The sequence below is a fragment of the Falco naumanni genome, chromosome 8 (assembly GCF_017639655.2).
Source record: "Falco naumanni isolate bFalNau1 chromosome 8, bFalNau1.pat, whole genome shotgun sequence".
NCBI classification, from domain to species: domain Eukaryota; kingdom Metazoa; phylum Chordata; class Aves; order Falconiformes; family Falconidae; genus Falco; species Falco naumanni.
Genome location: NC_054061.1, coordinates 50274335 through 50299678, shown reverse-complemented (window position 1 = coordinate 50299678; position 25344 = coordinate 50274335). Strand labels below are relative to the sequence as shown.

Genomic DNA, 25344 nt, shown 5'->3' with positions numbered 1-25344 from the left:
CGACTCCCAACACCCAGAAAGGTGTGCCCACACTGTGAGCTCAGGATGTCAACTATTGTTCCCACTGTTTCTGAGAAAGGATGCTTCCTTCTCCACTGCAGCCCCTGCCCTTGGCACAGACAATGACAAGCATACTCTAAAATCTTTTTTTTAAAATCTCCTTTGCTCTTCACACCACCTTTCACCCTCATCCAAAATGCTTCTAAAAACGCATAAACTTCAGTGATCCTTCAGATTCAGTCATCCCATGTTGATTCTCAAATCTGAGTGATATGAAGAATCACCGTTGTTTTCAGATAACGCGGTGAAATCCTGAAAAGCTGCAAACCCTTCAAACCTGAGGAAAATATTGTTGACCTTCCTACTTTCAAAAAGCCACTTCCTTATATCTAGTCTAAAAGCAATGCAAGCTTACTACGCTGAAACAATTTCCCAATACAGTACCAGGACAAACTCCAATTCCTTGGGCTGGAACACAGTCACTTCTGAAAAGGAATGAAATACAACACCAAACTTCACCTCCTTCACCACTGTCTTCCACAACAAAGTATACCACAGTAGGCATTTGTAATTGTTGTATTGAAGGAGTGTTCAGAGCCCTAACTGGAGAACAGAATGAGAAGCCCCTTCCTCAATCCATTTGAGGGTAAATAGGACAAGTGAAATAATAACCATAGAATCATAGAATAGGTTGGGTCGGGAGGGACCTTTAAAGGCCATCTAGCCCAACCCCCCTGCAATGAGCACGAACATCTTCAACTAGATCAGGTTGCTCAGAGCCTCGTCCAACCTGACCTTGAATGTTTCCAGGGATGGGGCATTTACCACCTCTCTGGGCCACCTGTTCCAGTGTTTCACCACCCTCACTGTAACATTTCTTCCTTATATCTAGTCTAACTCTGCCCTCTTTTCATTCAAAACCATTACCCCTTGTCCTATCACAACAGACCCTGATGAAAAGTCTGTCCCCATCTTTCTTATAAGCTCCCTTTCAAGTACTGAAAGCTGCTATAAGGTCTCCCAGAAGCCTTCTCTTCTCCAGGCTGAACAATCCCAACTCTCTCAGCCTCCAAAGCTTATTATAAATAAACCACAATGAGGAAGGATTTAAGAGCTCAGCTTAGTTTACAGCAAGACAACCCACCAAATTATCTTTCCACAGCAAGGTTACATTATTTTCACAATGCATATCACTGCCTTGCTAAACATTAAGATGTGTGTGCTCATACTTAAGCACTTAAGCATCAACACGTGTATATAGAATTCCAAATATTTGTTACATCAAGGAAAATCATTAAGAAAGACTAAGCCTCTTCAACCAGGTTCTGCTTACCAAGAGAGATATTAAGCTCCTTTTCACCAGGACATTTGAATGCCCGTTCAGCCCACCATTTGTGACCAGATGCACTCTGAATGACCTCCCTCTCATTGTTTAAGGAACAGAATCTCAAACAGCTTCAGCTGTCAGATCACCAATTAGCTACAGTACTTAGCGCCCAGATGACAAAACACATTTTTCAGGTCGAGAGAAAGTGTTCTGGTTGCACAGCTGAATACTCCCCCAAAATCAAGTGACTCAAGTCCCAAAGCTTCTGGCTGCTGTATATTTTTAATACTCCCTTTTTTTTTTTAAATGCTAAAATACAAATCAGAAAATAGAGGGATCAACAGAAAATCAAATTAGAAAAGCACAAGTTTCAGATTTGCATGTCTTACATAAAAAGGATTTTAACTCCAAAATCCCCTTTTAGCATTTAAATAGGCAATCTTACTTCAAAACTATCAAGAATTTTATTAGTGTCACAGATCCACTGTCACTCTTAATTCTTTTTTTTTTTTTTTTAATCTGAAAGAAGTAATGGAATACTTATCACAAACGGAAAAACTGGTGGTTACAGATGTTCAAAGAGTTCACAGTTCTGAATGTTCAAACGCAAACATTACACTGGAAAAACTAAAAAGTTTGGAGTCCATCTGGTAAGAACCTTCATAACCAGATTTTTGCTTTTAAAGTAAGTAGAGCTAAAATAAGTAACCCTTGCAGTATGTCCCAAGACAGTATCTATGTTAAGAAAAATCAAAGTATACAGCACTAAATATGTAAAAGTGTATAATATTTTATGGAATAAATGGTTAATTTATGCATACACGCACTGTGCTATGGCTCTAAATCTATACAACTGAATTTTCTTTAATAAGCTAAGCAATGGTTGACCAGGTGTCTGTTCTTAAAGCTATGAACTTATCTTGAAGCACGTTGCTAGACCTGAAGTTTATTACAAGAATGTTTCCAGTAACCAGAAGCACATGATAGTGTAATTGCACACCCCAGAATGTAATACCATACTTAAAAAATGGTTATTTTAATGATTACACTAATGAGTTCTGAACTTCCAACCTATGTGCATATAGTTTCATAATTACACAGCTTGAAATCCTCATCAGCAAATCCAGATGCTCCTGAAATCCAAATCATTTTATAATCTTGAATAATGCATGGCACCTCTGCAGCAAGAAATTAAAACAAATTTCATAAAAATGCAAAGCTTCATAATCTATATTCTAAAAAGAAACTGCATTAGTGAAATAGTGTTGTTTAATAAGTAGTAATGATGGTGATTTTTTTTTTGCCACCCCACCCCCCCCTTTGGTATTCACAGTTCAGATCCCACTTCAAAAATAAACAAACTCCTATCAAAATATCCTTTTTTATATATATAAATACATATATACACACACCCCTATATCTGATGGCTCACAGAATACCCTTCTACACAAGAGTGAAATCGGACATCTGTTTCCTAAACAAGCACTGGCTCAAAATGGCATAAAACCTTTTCTTCCTGAAAGGTGTGAAAACATTAAAAAAAAAAAAAAAAGGCTGCATCTTGACTGGCTTTGCATCAAGAGCAAAAACAAAACTCCGTCTTACTTCAAAGGACCATCGAATCAAGGTCTACAGTTTTTCCATAAGAATGTCCCCCATCCCCAATGCCTGCCTTTGTTTTTAAACTACAGATATAGCCTAGATAAACTCAGCAGAGGTTTTAGCAAGCACTGGCACTGTCCTTTTGAACAAGTCAAAAAGTTGATGACTCAAGGGGATAGGCCATCATCACAGTCAGTGCAAAGGGATACATACTCCACTTTGATCTAGGATTTTCTTGTGTCTCACATTTCTGGTTTTTAATGTGCTGAAAAAGATAAATGTAGTATTTAAAGTATGCCCTTTCTAATATTTCCCTTCCTGGTAGACACATGACACAACTAATTATCAGACATCTGAGGAGTACTTATACTGTGACTCCCTTGATAGAACAGAAGTTACATGAAGGTTTCATCACAGTAATGGTTTGTCTTTCCATCTTCATTGCCCAAAACTAGCTACAAATATTTAAGTAAACAAATACTGTCAGCAGTAACAATTTCATATCCCAATAACTTTGATTGTGGGAAATTACAGCTGAAACCTATTACAAATAATTTATACAAGGAAGAAATAGAATGCTCTAAATGTAACAAAGGTAGGAACACTGTTCTGGAGGTTGTAAACACATTATTCAAAATAAAAGTTAAATCCATTTTAATTTTTAGCAATTTAGGGTTTAAAAGAAGAATTAATTATTAGTTATCCTTTTTACTAATTAAATATTAAGATTTCTGTTCATCCATAGGATCTCATTACTGAAACCACAAAATATGAATGCAAAACCAGAAGCAGTAAGGAAGAGACACAGAGACAAATATCTACATGTATTCTGGCAGAGATACTAACCACAGCCTGAAAATTATACTTCAAAAAAGAACATTAAACCAAATCAAAGAACAACAGCCCTTACATACCAGTTTTGCCAAATTCTGCAACTTCATTTTTCCCCCATCTTGAACATACTAGGCTTTTTGATCTACTAATTCCCATTTTACCTCATTAGCACCAAGGAACTAAACATAAAAATTGGCTGCCTCTGGACAACAGTTCTATCAAACAAGGCATTCAAACTTACGGAAGTGTAACCAACACTCCGCCAGAAGCACTATATATCAAAAGTTGGAAGTGTGTATTTGCTGCAACCAGTTTAACAGTCAGTAAAAGCACACACATTAAAACAGTAACTTGGTCATGGTATTAATCAACCAAACGTCATAAAACATTGAGAGTCAAAACTGTAGTCCAGAGCAACATTCATCATCTTATAAAGCAGCTATAATTACTCTTTTTTTTCTTTCTGTGATGCATGACTTTTTTTGGAGCAGATTTTATGAAAGACAGAGCATCCAAGTTACAACACAACAATCTGAACTATCCTGTGTCTACTGCACACTTAAAATATTACCTCCACATTATAGGAAACTAACACCATTAAATTGCTTTCTTGCATCCTTATTCTTTATATCAAAGGGAATTTTTCCCCTTTTTTTTTTTTTTTAAAAAAAAAACCTCTCCAGGAAAAAGTTGACTAATATGCCACAACTTGTAGAGCAACCTACATAAAAACCCACTGCAGCATATACTTCAATAGGTAAAAATTCACAGCTGTAACTAAGTCTTACATATCTTGCTTTGTTTTTCCTAAAAGTGTAATATACAGTTGTATGAAAAACTGAAGAACAGAAAATTCACTTCTGCATTCCAGTTATCAGAAAGTTTCAAAACCCTAGAGAAAATACTAAAATCTCAGTTACACAGAAGTCTAGAGTTTGAACCACATTTCTCCTTACTTCAGTATGCATTACTTGCATGGATCATATATTTGAGAATCAAACCACGCAACAAAAGTTCTGTAAAGCATGACATTCTCAGGTTCTGCTGACCCACTGGAAGGTAATTTAAACAAGCCAGCATCAAGGCCTCTGCCACTGATTTGCAGAGGAAGTTTTTAAAGCAGCAATGTCCTAAGTCTCCATTAAGAGAAATTCCCTCAGAACTCCACAGTCCCTTATTTATTTTTTAGACTACTGAGACACTCCTGCCCACTTGCCGTGTTATTTTGACTTCACTTTACCATTTTTTCAACCTGCTTGTAGAACTCATTTTCCTTATCACCGCATACTCTTCAGCCACACCTCCTCTACCTACCTAAAGTTACTGAAGTTCTGATTTCCTTCTCCATTTCATGAGGAAATAGATGGTTGGAGGGAAAAGAAACTGTCCAAAGGTGGAATTACTTCATTCATTGCTTAATTCAAATACATGTTGCACATTACAGCATGCCGTCGCTTTCACAGACAGAATGACAATCCTGAAGGTCTACAGAGTGAAACCCAGGTCAGCAAATAACTGCTGCTGTGTAAGTGCTATACCCAGCCAGCCAGCGCTCCCAGTGACTAAACCTGCCTGGAAACAACGGAAAAGTTCAGAATCCACTGACAGATGATATCTGTCAGGTACCTGGAGAGACATTTCCTTTGCATAATCACATTAATCTTGTAGTTTATTCCAAATGTTTTGTCATTTTGCTGAAAACTTCTCCCAAGCAGCCTTACACTCACAATGCCCTTACTGAAACTACAGCTACCTGCAAAGACCTCGTCTGAAGTAACCAAAGAGAGTTGCTTAATATCTTCCACAAAAACAACTTCAGTCTGCTCTTCCTTCTTACCAGAACATGCAGGGGCCCAATAACCATTCTGAACAGCTAGCAGCTGATTTCTCCAGCATTTGGAGACCTCCCTGGAGACATTTTCTCAGTATCTGATGTCTGCTGGTAGTGAACTGAGAAGGAAGAATTCATTGATTTTGCTATCTAATATTTCATTAAAAGCTTAGCTAAAATAATATCTGAACTACACTTAATTCATACCATTTATTTGATATTATCATTAGAAACACTTAAATGACAGTTACAGTCCCAACCAATCTTGCAACTATGTCACTGTTTCAGCATTTCATTGATGTTGCTTTGTGTCCTTCAAAGCTTCTGCTGCTGTAAAAAAACACAACTCATCTATATTTAACAAAAAAGATATGCAAGCAAAACCAATTTCTAAGACCATATTGACACCCTGCTATTTCAGCATCAGTGCAATGCCCATCACAATCACACACCATTTTTTTCCTTCCACTCCTAAAAAAATAACCACCACAAAATATCCCCACCATATACTTCAAGCTAAGTGGTAAGTAACTTAAACTGCTAACAAACAAGCTTCTGGAGAAGTTAAGCCTACATCACCTTCTAGGATGACAAGCCTCGGTCTCTTGCCAGCAACACTGGTCAGGAAATGGTATCTTTACATAAATGTTCAACAGCTTTGTGGGCCAGATAGTAGATACTGCATACTGCTTCTGCAAGCACAGTCTTACCAAAAACACTGAACAAAAAACCACGCACCCTGACAGCAGGCCATCATCTGCTATTCCTGAAGGGCTCTGCTGATAGAAGTATACCCGTAAGCATGTTTTCCTTGCATTTAATCCCATCAAAATATGAACATGTTAGCCAGGTTATATAGAAACTATATTTTCCCTGTAGACATTTATTCAGAGAGCAGAAGTGTTCTGATTTTGGAGGTTAGCTTTAACCTCTCCTATAAACTAAGCAAGTTTTGACTTACACTTCGTTACATCTTTTTAGCCTTCCCCAGATGTGAGCATTTGAAAACATGACTAGATATAAAAATCAGAGGGAAACCTAGATGTGTACATCATTTACGCATTTAAGACATGTGCCAAGCACAGGCTCAATGTACTCAATGGTACGAAGAGAAACATTTTGTACTCATCTTCTGCACAGCATAATAGTTTTCCTAGGGCATTTTCTTCCTCACAAAAGGAGTAATTTCAAGAGGTAGAGATCTGTTAAGAACACTGTACAAAGAGGACTCCATTTATAGCTTTAACGCATTAAAAGCAGACAATTTAAATAGCTTGGTTTTATTCAAATGATGAAATTTGGCGTTTTTAATTAATTAGATCCATCATTCAGAGTAATCAGGACATGAACCACTTGCTAGATTACTCAGTAACAAACTATTTTAAAACTATTCAATACTAGACTGGACTTCCAATTTGTGCCACAGATTATTGTTGAGGCAGCAGCAGCAAGGGGCTCTCACCATAACACATTTCCAAAGTATTTTCACATGATACATGTTACAAAGTATATATGATACTAATTTAGACCTGGTTTATACGCAAACAGATATGATACTAATTTAGACCTGGTTTATACGCAAACAGAACAAGCTACCCTCTCCAACTCGCGTAACTGTGCGGTTGATAGCATTAGCATCACCCACTGTACTGCCTATTTGCTGAATTTTGATTAACGTTGAGTTCCAGAGGAAATCGTGAAGTTAACATAAGCAGAGCTCAGAAACATTGCCACCCCCAATAACGTGCATTATGCATTCCATCATTTCACAATTTTGGAAACTTGACCATTTATTCCATCGTTTTGTTCCCTCTCAATCATTTACTGACCCAAGGCAGCACTTGCTACTTACCTCATGAGCGGCTGTGCCTTCTTAACAGTCTATTGTTAAGGACTGTTAAAAGCTTTAAAAATTCAAAATAAATTATATCTGATAGCACTCTCTGATTCACTGTTTTGTTGCCACACTGAAAGAATTTCATTAGATAAGCAAGCATATTTCCCTTTGAAGAAAACATGCTAATTTACTGCTATCAAAGTACAATCTAGAGCAGCTTAACCTTCAAAAAAGCATCAGCTAGTCTCCTCTGCCACTAAAGTAAGAGCCTGATGGTCAGCAATGCCAAAACACGCCTTTGGTTAAAGGCACTGAGGTTAAGGGCAACGCTTATTTTTATATGGAGTGACTGATTTCATGGGAGACTGCATTACTGGCTTAGATGCATAGGAAAAGATAACAACTGAGCAACAAAGCTGTAGCCTATTCATTTAGTACACATACAGATAACCATAACCAAAAAGAATCAGTGCACAGATAAATTACCAAATTTTTTTTCATCTATTTAGGAACTTTAAACACCAAATTAGGTATCGGGGCCATTAGATCTAAATATCTCCTCCCCTTTTTGCAAAGATTAAAGATCCCCTAGCCAATATTCTCAATATGGAATAGCACTGGTGAAGGATCAAAGGCTAACAGGCTACAATAAAACTATCAAAAATATCTGTAAGCCTTTTATAGGGCTGGCTCTTTGTTACCAGATCACACCAAACCTTTTAAGTAGGTAGTATGGACAACTTCTTACACATGCTATGGCACAATTCCGCTCAACTGAAAGAATTCTTTGACCTCTCAAGCAGCCATCCCCTTACACGATTACATGATTCTCCCCTAGTTTAATCAAAAAAACTGATTTGTCACTGCAGCTGCTGCTGTTCAGTAAGTCTTTCTTACTGCTGTTTCACCAGGTCCTTCTGAAGAGAAGATGCCAGTGATGCATCACGTGTAATTGAGACATCACAGGAAGAGAAACCGAGGAGTTTGCTGTATTCCTAAACCACCCCAGACCACTTCAACAAGTAAGATTCCAGTTTTCCAGTGGTTTTTCCTCAAGGCAGCCTCAGAACTAGAGTCCCATCTAGTACTATCATAACAGAAGATGCTTAAACCCACAGCTGTGTATATACTAGAAACATCAGCAACACATACCTCAACCAGTGACACTCACCAATAAAGTATAGCAAAGGCTTTGACAACAAGTTAAAAAGTGGATGGTATATAAAATATTCTGCAAGCTACTGCTCATATCTGTGTTAAGTATTCCTGTATTAGTACTTCAAATAGAGGAAATTCTGGGTGGACATGTTAATATTCATAAACTGATAAAACCAGTAACACATTTCCCTTTGATGTGGTATTTCACGATGTCTTATGCTTATAGTCTTCTTGTTTACATACAACAGGGTGACTCCCCAGAACCCAGCCTTTAGCCTCCAAACTAGAAAGAAGTCTAAGGGTGTTTTAAGTATACTTTCAGTAAATATGAACAAGCTAGAAACACATTTGATAAAAAAACCCATATACCAAACAGAGCTCCATTGTTTTTAAGAATTCCACACAAACCACCATGACGCAACACTGAAGTACGCCTTAGACAATTTTCTAAGGTACTGAAAAACAGCATCCCGTTAACCATAAGTTAATGTTAACCAAAATGTTGCATTTTGTATACAGCAAGCAGAAATGTTAGTTTCATATGCTGTTGACTCTTCAATGACTTAATACAAAATTATTTTTAAGTCACCAAGCATATGGCACTGTAAATAGACGAAGCCATTCAACTGAAAGTACAGGCATATCCCATATTTGGATCTTTAGTTTCAAGCCACTAGACATATTTTTTCCTCTGATTTTATATAAAAAAAACCAAACAGCAAAGTGTTATAGATTATACCCCTCCTCCTCTATGCTGAAGTCAGCCACCAATGCCCAAAATTAAACTTGCATGGTAATTACAAAAAATTAGAAGGGGCTTCTTTGCAGCTACTGCTTCTCTACCCAGAAAGGACATCTATCTTACTTGTTAGAAAGTTAGAAACTTCTAAATTAAAATTAATAACTGGCCTGCTTAGACTTTCAGTAGCAAACCACAGGAACGCCTCCTGAAATTTAACACACATGACAACTGTTCTTGTCATCACAGGATTTGCCCGTTTGTTTTGTCATACATTCAGCCATGACATATCAATGAGTCTCAAAATTTTAATTCTAAGCAAAGGAAGAGATTATAAAAAGATATTTTAAGTAGCATAAAAAAAAAAGACATCTCATAAAACACACATTCCTTCACCACTAATTTCATACAGCAATAAAAAGAAACACAGAACTGCTTGAAAAGGTTAAGTCCTAAATCAGCTGCTAGGCTCCTCTGATTATTTTCATTGCTCTGGTCATGCTTTACACCTCTGCCCCCTGCAGTTCTCCTCCAGAAAGAGAGCTATAGCACCTATGGGCAGAGGTGTTTAATTTAAGAATATTTAACATCCACTTCACCTGCCAGGTGTCCAAGAAATGAGGAAGTAGCATTAGTTACTTGAAAAGACACAGCAAAAGGCAAACCTAGTACTTTCATCCAAGCTCTACCTTATCTTTGTCTTCCACAACATCTGCCAGCACATCATCTGGGTCCAGAATTCCTCCATCTGTATATTCCAGGTGGTGAATATTTACCCAGGAAGTTGGATCCTGCAAAACAGACACAAGAATTCTTAACCTAACCTTGCATGGGTTTAATGCCATCAGACAAAGCAGCTTTGCATCCCATCTGCTTCACACCCATTTCCCTCTTCAACAGTGAGGTAGAAGCTTGGAGCCACTACCCAGAAACTAAAACAGAATGAAAACTACGGACACATAACAAGACACTACCTATAGAAAACTACGCAAAAGATCTTTAAAATTTATATTTCCCTTTCCTTATTCTTTACTTCAGTTAAAGAGTTAATAAAAAATAAGGAGAAATCAAACTGTCTTCATTCTACAACATTTTATGGTTGAAATATTTGGGTTATTATGAGCACAGACACTTGAATAGATGTAGTATGGACATGCATCACTCCTGACAGTTTCAGGAGGGGAGCATGTATACCTATATCTATACATACAAAAAACACCCATCACTTCTTTCTGAGGAGGTATGTCAGGCTATTGTGGCAAAAGCCAAATTAATAGAATAAATATATCCCAGTTTGTTTTCACAAATAAATACTCAAATTCCAATGCAACACTGTGTACCATTATTAATAGGGACCATGTTAGTTTTCAAAAATTAATGCTTTCCTCATATATTATTAACAACTCCATTTCAGTAACTGGGAGCCATCTTCCACTGACCCTGAAACCAAAAGTCTCAGAGCACACTACTCAACAACAAATTCTCCCTGACACGAAAGACAAATCAGGAAGCAGACACAGTCTGTAACCACTGCCCCCAAACCACAGCAGCTACCTGTGTACATGTAACTTCCAAGAGTGACAGGCTAAGTGGTAGTTATGTTTGAACTGCCTTAGCTAACATTTGAACATGTACCCTACTTAGGGCCAGCTACTGCTATTTAAGAAGCACGTGGCAGCTTATTGAGGCGTAGCAACAATTTGAGTACTCTACAGTATCAGCATCGATAAATGTTGAATTGGCACATCTTCTATAGCACACTGAAGAAAGGAAACGAGCTCAGTTAAGACTGCAAAACATGTTGGCATCCTCTATCCAATACTATGGAGACTGGCCAGAATATGCTAAAATTAAGGGTCAAGAAACTGGCATGCACACATGTAGCTTTGAGAAAGGTTTCAGAAATGTACAAAGAAAGATGAGCACTGCTCACATGCAATACACAAACCAAACAAATCCATTTATATTACATCTATATCTCCAATCCCTGTTTCCTAGTCAAGTCTAATTAGATCACAGTTCTCAGAAGCGAAGTGAAGCACAACTGATACACTATACAATGTCCCTTCCCTCAAGTCTGGATATTCCCCATGTAATGAAGCCCCTGAGAAGTAGGGATACTCTACTCCATGTTTATTTGTGGGCACTCCATAACTTTGGCCATCAACTGATGCAGAAAGCAGATAAATCAGATTTATTCCATCACAGGTACAAATGCAGATCAATTGGATTACGCCTTTTTTTTATTGTATCATTAATAGGCAGCAGCCAAAAAACAACTAGAAAACCCTCATACCACAACCACCCTAGCATTCTCATATCATTACCTAGGTCAGCCAATCATGCCACCATCAACTTTGCTGGTGAACTCTAAAAAATGTTTTTCCTATTCTGACCCATCTAGCTTCCACAGTTCAGTTTCAATTCTTCCACAGACATGTACTGGCTTGGGCTGGGATACAGTTAGTTTTCTTCATAATAGCTCGCATGGTGCTACATTTTGGATTTGTGGCTAACAGTACTGATAACACAGGGATGTTTGTGCTGTTGCTGAACAGTGCTTACACAGCACCAAAGTCCTCCCCATTTCTCACACTGACCCTCCTAGCGAGCAGGCTGGGGGTGCACAAGAAGGTGAGAGGGGACACAGCCAGGCACTGAACCCCAACTGACCGAAGGGATATCCCACATTATGACTGTGCTCAGCTGGGGGAAGGGCGGGGGGGGGGGGGGGGGTGGTGGTGGTGGTGTAAGAGTTGTGTGTGCAGCTTTTGTTTTACCTGTTAAACTATCTTTAATTCAGCCCATGAGTTCTCATTTGTACTGTTACGATTCTTCTCCCCAGCCCATGGGTGAGGACCGAGTAAGCAGCTGTGTGGGGCTTGGCTGCCTTCGGTTAACTCACAGCCTTTCTACCCTCTTACACTTATCTTAGTGTGAAGTATATCTAAACTACAGTTGGCTGAATGACAACCACCCAACTAAGCACATGAAGTACCTCTCTCTGTAACACATCTATTTAATCTGTAATTTATCTCTACAGTTACTTCACTTCATGCTGAAACCATTCATTTGTGAAACAGCAAGTATTTGTTCATTCCAGGTATCCGGTGTTCAAAATTACAAAATTTAACAAAAATCAATTAGCATGCTTTTGTCTCTGCTAAGTGATGAAGTGTAGACAACTATTACAGCTCAAAGCTCTATTGTAAAGCCCATGGTTTAAGTATTTTTACAATAACCACAAAATTCTAAGATGAAATGGCAGAGAGGAAACATACCTCTGTGCAACAAGCAAATATGTCAACTTAGATCAAATAATTTACCTAATGCAGAAACCTTATAAAAAAGTATCGCTTCACCCTACAATAAACTCACAAAATATTATTCCCTCAAAATGGAATGCATCAGTAGACTCATAGAATCATTTAAGTTAGGAGACCTCTGAGATCAAGTCCAACCATTAACCCAGGACTGCCAAGTCCATCACTATAGCATGTCACTAAGCACCACATCTACTTTTTTTTTTAAACACCTCCAAGGATGATGATTCTACCACCTCCCCTAGCAGCCTGTTCCAATGCTTGATCACCTTTGCAGTGAAGAAGTTTTTTGTAACGTTCAATCTCAAGCTCCCCTTGGTGCAACTTGAAGCCAGTTCCTTTTCTGCTGTTGCTTGTTTTCTGGGAGAAGAGACTGACCCTCACCTGCCTACAGCCTCCTTGCATGCAGGTGCAGAGAGTCATAAGGTCCCTCCTGAGCCGGTTCTTCTCCAGACTAAACAACCCCAGTTCCCCTCAGCTGCTCCTCATAACACTTTTGCTCCAGACCCTTCACCAGCTTCATTGCCCTTCTCTGGACATGCTCCAGCACCTCTATGTCCATCTTGCAGTGAGGGTACCAACACTGAACACAGGATTCGATGTGCAGCCTCACCAGTGCCAAGTACAGGGGGACAATCACTGCCCTGGCCCTGCTGGCCACACTGTTTCAGATACAAGCCAGGATGCTCTTGGCCACCTTGGCCACCTGGGCACACTGCTGGCTCATGCTTAGCTGGACACCAACCAGCACCCCCAGGTCCTTTCCAGCCGCTCTTCCCCAAGCCCGTAGCATTGTGTGGGGTTGGAGTGACCCAAATGCCGGACTCAGCACTTCTCCCTGTTGAACGAACTTCATGCAATTGGCCTCAGCCCATCGGTCCAGCCTGTCCAGATCCCCCTGCAGAGCCTTCCTGCCCTCCAGCAGATCAACACTCCCACCCAACTTGGTATCGCCTGCAAACATACTGAGGGTGGGCTCAATCCCCTCGTCCAGATCGTTGGTAAAGACATTAAAGAGAGCTGGCCCCAGCGCCGAGCCCTGGGGAACACCGCTTGTGACCGGCCACCAGCTGCGTGTAGCTCCATTCACCACCACTCTTTGGGCTCGGCCATCCAGCCAGATGTTCCTCCTGAACTAATGCAATCACAAAAGGTTTCCATAGTTAGTAACACCAAAACAGTATACTTGAAAACCACTTCTCTTAATTAAGAGAAACTTCTGCAACTAAGATTTTTTTGTCTGAAAATATATTCAAACCTGTTATACATATTATGCTGTTTAAGTGGTCTGTAGACACAATAAAGCTCATGTGAAAAAATAAAACAGCTGATTGGAATATTCTGCTTTCAATGTCCACTTCTGTTTGTGATTCAGTAGCTGTACGAACCAGATGTGTCATTAAAAAAAAACAAAAATAAAAAGCAAAGATAGTAGGAGTGTAAAAGCTCTATCGTCCCAAGAGAATGCAACAAGTTAGCAGAAAACCAGCTCAGACACACAGAGCCACCCTAAACTACATTAAGCTTAAGGAATTCCCAATCTTCCTTTTACTTTGGGCCACACAAATACAGTAACATAATGGTTTTATCAGTGGCCATATCACAAGAAAGTAGTCTCTAAACCAGCCTGAAAGAAGATGCCATCCCTCCTAGTTTCTTCTTAACTATTGCCATGGAAATCTCACATGCTCCGGAAGAAAGAATTAGTTTTGAAAAACAAAAGAATGACTGTCTTGTAAAAACAAAACACTAATGGCAACCTAGAAGCTCTGGGCAGCATTCAGGTATGGCTACCGCTTATCTATGCTCCTAAATCTCTCTGTTAGCAGTGTCATTTAGGAGAAAACATATCTACAGGTTTTCTTCAAATCGGTTCAAGAGAAAATCCTAACAGCACCAGCAGGAAGAGGTTCTCTTACAGCAGAGCATATAACCTCTACGCAGAAGATTAGCTGAGGTATACCACAGAAACATCTAAATATGTAAAGAAAAAGTATGAATACGTTACCTGGTATAATACATACCAACACTTTCCAAATGAATATTGAACAGTTATTCTAATGTGCATTTTACCTTAGGGCTGCAAGTCATGTTTGTGTTTAACATCAAGCCACTTAAAAGCTGTTTATCATCATTTCCTTTATGTGTGGGAGAACACTTTAGGAATTACTATGCAAATATTTATCAAATGTTAAATTAAAGCCAGGTCACATGAATGCACAAGTGTGATGTAGGCAGAGAAGTGACATAAATTTTAAAAAGTGGTTTTGACATTCATGTTGTCACAGAATTCTAACTTAACTGTTGCCACATAATACAAGGCTTTCAGTGTTCAGTCTAAAATAGGTTCAATAATATTTCTATGCATTTATTTTCAAACACATTCAAGTGCAAGACCAATCAGTCTATAATTAAAAGACACTCCCATTTATTATTAGATTTTTTTTAGATACATCTATAGATATCCATTTTTAATGTATCAAAACCTTGGAGCACCATCTTTATTCCTTTTGCTTAAAACTCAAACAGGAAAGTGTCAGTCTACTTTCTGAAAACTAAAGCAACATACTTTATAGCTGTTGCAGTTCATATAGCATATTCCAGACTGTTAATGAGCAAGAGAACACTAACAAGTTTAAATATGTTTCAGATGGCCCATCAATAAACCACCACCACAATGAGCTCGCAATTAATTATTATTTGGTGCTGTTATGTGTTCTGCTGTGAAGAATGCATAAAATTAATTGCAATCCCTATCCTGGAATTTTTAATTCAAATATGGTAAAGATAAGATGCACCGAAAAATTCAGAACTTTGAATGACTTAGTAAGACTCCTCCCACAATTACTTCTCAGGCTGATATTACAGAAGTACCTCTATGTTATTGCTTCACTAGAGCAACAGATTTCAATGAAATACAGCACGAAAAAGGATGTATTTAAAAAAATGGAAATTACATATGCCTGTTCCACAGCAACAGAATAAATGCTATGTCAAAGTTGGGGGGAAGGATCAGATTCTGGCTACATTGTTTTCTGTCATTTAGACAGTATAAAAATAAGATTAAAGACCCACAATCACAATGTATTTCCTGATGAAAAGGATACTTTAGGTTAAGGTCAGTGGGAGAGAGCTATTCTAACATTTAATTATTTCAGACTGTATATTGCAATGTGATCTATTACTTCCCAATATATAAGAAATATTTAATGATTTCTATAAGCATTCGAAGGCTACATGATGTATCATTATCCATAGCCAAATAGCACTAAGTGTTAGTTACTCGGAAACCACAGTTTGCAGAGCAGAATACAAAAAGGGAGTTGGAGAGGAACAGATGGATGAGATTGGTCACAGCCCCAAACTTCATCTCAAAATCTATCACTAAATTAGAAGAGCCTCTAGCATTTTCTGTTTACCATAACCACTTCCAAACAAGCCTGAAGTGGTACTTCCAGTCAGACTGCATTTCAACTGCTAGCAACTGGGCAGCCATCATCAGTTGGATTAGAGGTGAGGCTTTCCTTTTCATGAGAATACAAATACCACGTTCCAAAAAGTCAGCAGCTGATTGGGAAGCAAATGTTTGCATACAACAGACTATCACTGCTGGTTGTTAAATATTCCTCAGTCACAGCAGAAGGAATTCTCAAGAATGACCTAGAGCTGAATGGTTAGATCTCAGCACCAACACAAAGTACATGCACTTGACCATCCTTATATAAACCAAGAGAAACCCTAGCAAAAAATGTATCACGCCCTGTCCTAGCAGGCAAAGAACTACTTTCATACATGAAGACAGTCACAGTAGAGCTGTATCATTTCTGTAACAGTATCATATGTTGAAGAGATGACATTTTTATGGAATAAAAGCAAATACAAGAACCTTCTGTAAAAATCAAAGACAAACAGCTTTCTGCACAAGAGATTAAGCCTGTTGCAGACATTTACTGAATTTCACAGATCCTAGCACTGACCAGATCCAAATAAGCCTCCCTACGTGAAAGCAAACTGAGTATAAATTAGATCACCTTTTCACAAAATTCCCAAAATAAATAAAAATCCATTGGGGTTTCACTGCTCAGGAAGCTTCTGGAGTTTAGTTTGCATTACAGTACAACAGAGTAAGTTACAAACCCACACTTCTAGGTCCCATTGTTGAAAATAAATTCTTACCTGGAATTAATTACATTTTATTTATAACCCTGTAGTTCAACTGCATAAAATGAAACAAGATATAATTATTTTAGCTAGAAATTCAAGAGCATCAGAAACCTTCAAGATAATACAAGGAATAGAAACACATTACTGCACAGTGAGACAGTAAAAAAATATTTCTCATGTATTCCATAATATTGTTCTCCTTCACCAAAAATCTGAATCTGCTTGCACTCGAAATGAAAATGCTTTAAGATGCTAGAGAAAAGATAAAACTTCTGTACATCCTTCTACCAGCTGAAGCGACACACATTCTCAAGTCAGTAATGTTCAAGAAAAAGATCTATACTGACTGAGGTCAAAGACAGAAATTAAAGCTGAGGTATGAGCAAAGGACAGAACGTTGTCTGCTCAGAAAGAAATTGCTTTTAAGCATACAGCAATAAAATGACAGAAAACACAAAAGGTTGTACAGTAGAAATATTTCTAGAAAGGTGACTGTAAGAGGTGCTTCCTAATCTGCCTTCCAGATAAAACAAAGTAATACAAAAATAAAGCCACGTAAGAAAGAATCTTAAGAGTAGAATTCTGCCTTAACTGGGATGTTGAGGGAGACTAGGAAGAAGTTACTTACAAACTTCTGTGTACACACAAGATAAAGTTCTTCACTTTTAACAGTAAATTTAGCAGGGCCAACTAACACGCGTTCAACCCCCCTACCAAAACATCACTTCACCTCCCTTTCCAGAGTATTCGCAGACAGCGTGGGTACTTTCATTTCAGCTGATACAGTTGCAGGCATATAGCCCTGTAATTGTTTTCCCCATAAAGGGATGCAGAGAATAAATAAATAAATAAATAATATGTAAAAAAACCACACCAAACAAACCCACACAATATTGACAGTGACATCATGTGAGCAGTGTTCAGATCTGTCAGCTTCCTGCTAGAAAGGCATCTGGCAACGAAGACCCACCTCATAGTTGTAACATTACTCTAAGTCTGTGAAAGTTGCTCTCTCATATTTCCTTTTCTGCAAAAAGAGGTCCAATTAAATAAATTCCTTTAGTATGATGCTTTTGAAACTACAGGCTGTATCACATGACTGCCACACATTTAAGTACACGCCTGAAGTAGTCAACAATCTTGCACGCTTCATCAGGCTAAAACAGGACACTACCGCCTGCTATCTGACAGCCTCTTAAAAAGTGTTTTAGCCTAACAGTAACTTAAGCAATCTTAGACTAATTACTTCGAGAAAATTAAAAGAATACTAGATGGTGACGTAACTGTTGAGCACAGCATCATCCTAAAAACACTAGTAGCCAACTACTACCTAATATTTGTTAGTAAGCCTCCCTTATTAATTTGCATACAATAGTTACAGTGTACTGAACTGTTTCCAAGTTCAAGTTAGACTCTCAAACAAAAATTATAAGTATCTGCCTGCACGAGGAACATATAAGAAATAAAAGTAACTGAAGCATCCTTAAATCAGTACTTTAAAAAAAAAAAAAAAAAAAACCACAAAAAAAACAAAACCAAAACACTACCTGCAAGCAAGCATCAAGGACCATCTCTTTACAAGGATTAAAAACATATCAACCACAAAACACCTGAACCTCTCAAAAAATGAAAATACTTATTAACATGGGCCTTCATTGAAGAAGGACACACTTGATCTGTTTATGCCTGGTTAATGTCAATATGTGTGTCTTGATTTCAATGCAGAAAATAAATTGAGAGCTTACAGGAAGTAAAGCCAGTCTAAATAATGTCTCCATGATGCTCTGTTTCTGGCCAAAGCACACATTTTAATTTTCAGAGAGATTAAGAAGTTTTCCTCATACAGTAGACAACACAGAAGAAACTTTACTCCTCCTAACAGGAATAAATTAAAAATTCAAGCACAAGCTGAACTAAAGGGTTTTTTTCAAAACAACACAATTTGCTCTACCATTTACAAGATCTGCTTTTACACTACAGCAGAAGCAGCTATTCCATGTAAACAAATGATTTTAAATTTTTTTAAAATCTCATTTTCTGTATTTTTTTTCACAAACACTACATTTGTTTAGCTTACTTCACTTTAGCTTTTAAAACCAGTTATGAAAACTTATTCTTCCCCCATTTATTAATTTTTTTTTTAAGTCATCGCTGGATGTGCTATAGCCAAATGGTGCAATTACAAAGTAGAAAAGAAGTCCAGTGAGGGTGGTGGGGGAAGAAATTTTACATAAGGTCACTTTAAATACCCAATTTTAAAAGTTTCTGTCTTTGAAGGTGCTAAAAAACTTATGTCAAAGGAAGGACTCTAAGTCAGTAGAGAAACGTTTATCTTTGTCCTGAAGGTTGATTTTATCTCCACACATCTGTAGCTTTGCTAAGTCTGCTCACATAGGTTGCCTTGCTGGCTCTTAAGGACTGGGGTGGAAAGAACAAAACAAATAAAGACAACGAAACAATCCATGCATACGGCCTGTAGAGTACCACACAAAAAATTGTTACACATCTGTGAAAGGGCAGAAAAATCTTCCCTTGTTTTTCTTTGAAGACAAGGGGACTACTGAGTGAAGGCAGACACAAACAACCAAAAAGCAAAAAGTTTCTTTTTAATCTTTGCAATGAGACTGACAGAGTAAGCACAGCTCACCGTCAGCATGCTAAATGGTCAAAATAAAAATCACTAGACAATCCCTAGTCACCAGAGGGCCTACAATATTTCTTGCTCTTTAGCCATCTTCAAATCATTATGGTCTGATAAATTAATGGGACTAGATACTACTAAGACACAACAGCAAGGACCGGTAACCACTTCTTTCCATCTCCTTCACCTACACTCTTCACACCACCATACGCCAGACTTCATTTTGGATTAATGAAACTCATCCTTCTCCTATTCTTTTTCTTCCTTGTTCCTTCTCTGATTCATTTTCATGTACAATTAACACTTTCTGTTTTTCTTAAGTAGATGGAAAAGCAAACATTTACAAGTTGTAATAGCCACCTCGTTACAGCAAGAAAGGCGTAGAGATCAGAGAGCTTCCATCTTAGGTGGTTCTCTCAAGGCGAAGACGCTTGCTATAAGCAACCTGACATACAGGTTACGTACATGCCACCATCACCCCAGTTTCACTTTTTTAAAAGTGTCCCCATTCACATTTTAAGCTAATGATCCTGCTTGGAGGTCTGGGCAGACAAAGAATAGAACACAAACACACTGGAAGTTCTTCAGATAGCATGGCAAAGGGAGCATGGTGAATGGGTTTCCTCCACCCGAGTCACTTGACAGGTCCATACTGTAGACCCCTGCAGAACCGAACAGCAGTGAATCTCTTCTGTCCCTCAGAGACAGTGTTTGCAAAGAGGAACCAGAATATTTCTTGGGGTTTAGCCACCTATCTCCCACATTAGGTCTGAGAAGGAAAACAGAAAAACCTGCAGAGATATCCCGAGTATGCAATCCTCAACAGTCCAATAGTCAGAGCACGGATAAATGAATCCGGAATGACCCAGGATATTTTAAGTTACACTGAAACTTTGATTTGCAGCACTGGAACCCTTCAAAAATAAGAGCATTACGATTTTATACTGAATCTGAATGAGAACCACCCTCTGACTATGGCCCACTATCTAAATAAAACACGACGTTGAGAATACATCAAGTACAGGGATCATACAGCCCACCTTTACATTACACTCCAACATGCGATATTTACAAAAAATATTTTGGTGAAGAAAAAGTATGCAAAACCAGAACAGGCAAAGATAGCTGGAGACACACATTTAGACAAAGAGGTCCACACGCTGCAGTTATAACAACTATAAATACATTCCTCTTAAAGCCTCAGTTGAAACTGGAGTGCACTGTATGCCAGGCTGAATCAAAGATAACTATACAAATGCTAGAATGAAAGTGTAAACTGATCTTCAATTACAAGCTAAAAATATCCTTTAGCTCATCAAGCCCATTAGACTAGATTGCTCCAACAATGCAGAAACACAGAAGACTCACCCCTATGTAAGTTAATATAACAGCTCCAAAACGTCTCTCAGTAAATCCACATTTCAAGCTTTAACTTTCACATCCCAAGCTCTCCGTTTCAAATATTAGCTACAATATTCCGAGTACTATTGTTATGCTAATAAGCAAACTGTTAACACAGCTACAGGCATCTGGCAAACAATTAACTAGCATTGAGTTTGGCTTTTTGTTTGATATATGAAGGTAACACTGGGGGCTTGAGGGACCACAGTCATGACTTCTTAAAATCCAACTTTAAGTGAGCACACAGAACTGTAAAGCTACCCTACCCCTTCAAAGTGCCACCCGTTTCTCATATAGAAATAGCAGGGGGCCGGGAGGAGGGGCTTAAGAAAATGGGAGGCATGCATGCATGCATACAAAACTACTGTATTTCAAAGCACAGTCCAGGTTAAGTAAGCAAGCAATATAGCTGTTTTGCCAACTAAAACAAAAGATACCTTAAATTTAAACCATTCCATACAGCTACAGATAACAAAAAACACGAGCTGTCAATTCACAGAACTCAGTTTGTTACAAATTCACAACTGAAACATAGCAGACCTTGAACATAAACGATAAATGGCTCCACATCTACAGTAACAACAGCCACCACTTGAGTCCTGCACCTAGAAACCATCTAAGATGATTCCATTTACAGCTGTTGGGGCCTTCCTTTGATAGGGTGATTAATGTACTTGCAGCTGACAAAGAACTGCTTATCAGAAGCAGCTGGGAGCTTCAAACGTGTGTCTGAGTAACAGACTCAGAACTCCCACAAAACAGAACACAAATGCCTGTAAGACAGTGCAGATCAGGTACGCTGAAATCCTGTAAAACCTTGTAACATAAACGAGCTTTAGACAAAGCTCAAGTAGGAAAAAACAGTAGTAAATTACAGAAGTAAAACCTTAACTCCACATAGAAAGCCATTACGTATTTTTTGGAAGAAAAAAAATCCCCTCCCTCCATCACGTAAAAGTACCTCACTTATTTCACGGAAACGGGCAGGACTTTTCTGCTGCAGTAACATCCTGTTTACTGCATGGATCCACCAGCGAGCAGAGGCTGGGGGGAATTCTGCCAGAAGGCTGACAGACTTGCACGGTCAGTAAGGCCAGCCAGGCCCCAGACCCACATTCCCAAGGCTGGTGCCTTGCAGCAATGGCACTAATTCCCAAGGGTGCCGCTTCCCATATCAACCCTCATCAGTTCTCTCCACACTCTGTGACAACCTGCTAGCAATTGCACCAAATTGATCTCTTTAGAGAATCATCAAGCATGGATTTGGGGTCTTTTTCCTCACTCAGAAGACAGAGAAAATACATGACTTTTCACAGTACATTTGGTCACTGTGCTCCAAAATAGAGCCGTTAGGGACAGTTGTAGGCCTCAATGCTAACAAGATGCTGAGAGAACCATGGTGGTTTGAAATACGTGAAGTATTAGAAGATGTAAGCAGAGTCCCTCTGAGGCAGAAGTTCATTACCATAGAGAGAAGCAGGGGGCAGAAAAAGTGGTGGAAAGTCATAGGTCAGCTATTGTTGGGATTGCATGTGTTGACATTCAATATGACAACAGCAGGTTCAATTGGATGTGCAGGGAAGGAAATAAAGGATTTTCAACCATATAGGTGTGTTGGAGCAAGGTCTTTATTACATGAAGCTGTTCCACACAACTTTGTTCTCACATGAAATGCTACATTAATCAGCCTCCCCCTTCCCTTTTCAGTAGCAAAAATGACTGGGTCAAGAATGTTCTGAAGGCACAGCTAGCAAGCACTACCCAATTCCATAAAGGTTAGTCAGCTTCATTGGTTCTGGCTACTGTTTGAAAGAAAATGACCAGCAAGTTTAAAAAATAATAAAAATACCAGCATAATATTACACCATGAAAATTATTATATAATCTCTTACATTGTGTTATATTAATAAAATGTATACTATCATAGTAAAACATTACTAAGTTTTAGTATTTGACTTCTGAAATACAGCAAATACACCTGGTGAATAGCCCAAACAACCTCCACCTCTAATCATTGGCAGAGCCAAGGGATGGAACTGGATGAAAACCCAACAAGGGCAATTCTCTCCTGAGATCAACCTCCACCTCCACCTGACTGGAAATACAGAACATGCCAGAATTAACACATCATCAAAACTTTAAGCCATGTGCCTAACCACATCTCATTAAGCAAGTTTTGGCCAGGTAGAAGACAACAAGAAAAGAATGAAGTTACTCACTCTTTCATTGAAATTCAATACCACTAGTGTGCAGCAGGGTTCCCCCAGCCCTGCCCCTTATCCTGAGGCACAAAAAGAACTGCTCTCTCCTGCTACTCCAGGTACCTCCAGGAAAACAGAAGCACCAAACAGTTGGAAAGGAATAGCTTCAGAGACTTAAAAGGAAAAGAGAAGGCAGCAAATCAAAATGAGAGTCACTGCAAAACAGCTAACAGACAGCTAAGTAGAGCATTCAGCTCAAATGTGGAAAATGACACCTGAGGCACATGTTCCAGTTACTGTTTTGTGGCAACTTTCTCCAACCCTCTGACCACAAATTTCTTTCCAGAGCTCGCAGGCGGGACATATGGAAACTTGCCTTACACAGTTTTAATCCAGTCAATACAACCCACAAGAAACTTCAAATGAAAACAACAGCTGGTAAGCAAACTTGATTAAATGCTGTATTTGCATATATTTTGCAACAGTACTAAGATGCCATTACAACCTTCCTTTTCATTTGCAGTTTGATGCCATCCATCACTCATACAGATGAGTCCAATTTACTTTTCAGTTGGCTACCTCATTCATTCTCCACAACTGTATCCGCATACGTTGGCTCCACATGTTATGCCATGCTCAAGCACCAACAGAAGTAAGATTTCACTGTAAAATTAAACAAAGACATACGGGAAACGCCTACAGCAACCAGGACATAACATAACTGTTATTCACACGAATGCTCAAGGCTAACCAGGTTACAGGTCTGCTTTATCACTACGCACTGCCTACAGTACTTCCAGGGTAACGTTACCTTCTCATCAACAGAGGTGATTATATCTGTTTCCCAACTCACATAGACAAACACCAGTAGACTGCCAGTCACTGATGAGTTCAGCCCAAGACGCTGAAGGCTGTTCAAAGTAACTGGATCTACTTTCACTGAATTTTATCGCTGTCTGTGGTGCCTGAAAAAGGAACCCAGTACATGCAATGAAGCAGTCAATACTCTTTGTTAAACGGCTACTAAGTAAGGAAACAGTCATCGTCAATTAATAGAAAAAAACAGTAACCTCAGAATTTGCTGGTATAAGAGTCACGCAGGGCAAGTGATATGGCCTCCTACAGAACCTGCAACAGCTTTGGCTGCATTATTAAGATCTCTCTTACACTAACTACGAAGTTAGGCTCCAAAACAAAACAAGAAAAACTGAAAATTAATTAAGTGAGCATTAGCAAGATTACAACAGTATTAAACAATTTGATCACTAAATTGTACGTTGTATCTTTGGGTATTGACTCACATATTTATCTAAAACCATCATGTAGAAAGTACAATTCACACTCTGTTTTAAAACTAAATCTAGCTTTTTTTCTTACCAGTTAGAAGAAAATCCTTCTCAACAAAGCCTCCTCTATAAAACTTCCCCCCCACACCAGATTGCAGAAAAACATTTTTTCACTAACAAAAACCATTAGTATGAAACTCATCACACACAAGTTGTTTCAAAACTGAATTAGCACTTTGCAGAATGTTAATAGTCCACTACAACCTATTTCAAATGAACTTCTGTCTGCAGCGTGGTACATGGAGCCAAGACCTGCACTGTCAAATCTGTTTATGAACACTAACATCCTGGATTTTGCTATACCATCAACTTGTGGGTTTTTTTCCCCCTAAAATCCCTATTGATAAGCCAAATAGTTAATCTCTAAACACAATGCACAAAAGGGATCGTTTCAAACCAGAAAAACAGAAGACACTTATAATCACCACAGCATTCACATTTGAATGACAGCTAAACATAAAGACACATCAAGCATTTAGCCATCTGGAAAGAAGCTGGTATTTTTTTTCATATTGTTTATTCTTAAACCCTTAAGGCAAGAGTCAGAGGTTGACCAAGACTTCCATTTAGTGAGATGCTCATTTCATATCTACAGCCATTAATGAACTGCAATATGAACAATACGCCAGACTCCTCCACTTTCATTGAATTCAAAAGATGGCTGTGTCATACCAACACAAAACAATGTGCGTACACTGCCAGATGTATGTACCATCTGAACTTACCAAAAAAGACCTATCTAGCATGGTCCTAGCATCTTTGAATATCACTTATTTAATGAAATGGTGATAGCAATGAATATGTATTTTGTTCTTCCAGGCAAGAAAGAATATGATGGTAACACACATAACTGCAAAATTAATTATATATAAAGTGGTATTTAGCCTCTATTCAGAATTAAATGATAGTGAATGTTGCTGCAGCAAAACAAAAAAAGACA

The 25344-nt window shown here is 38.5% G+C and overlaps 1 protein-coding gene across 1 annotated transcript in view; it reads right to left on the bottom strand.

The window, feature by feature from the left end:
- Positions 1–25344, bottom strand: part of PARD3B (par-3 family cell polarity regulator beta) — a 412598-nt gene that overhangs the window by 375537 nt on the left and 11717 nt on the right. Inside the window, exon 2 of the mRNA XM_040604211.1 lies at positions 10018–10119. Coding sequence (XP_040460145.1) covers positions 10018–10119 — 102 coding nt within the window. The remainder of the gene's footprint in view (positions 1–10017; positions 10120–25344) is intronic.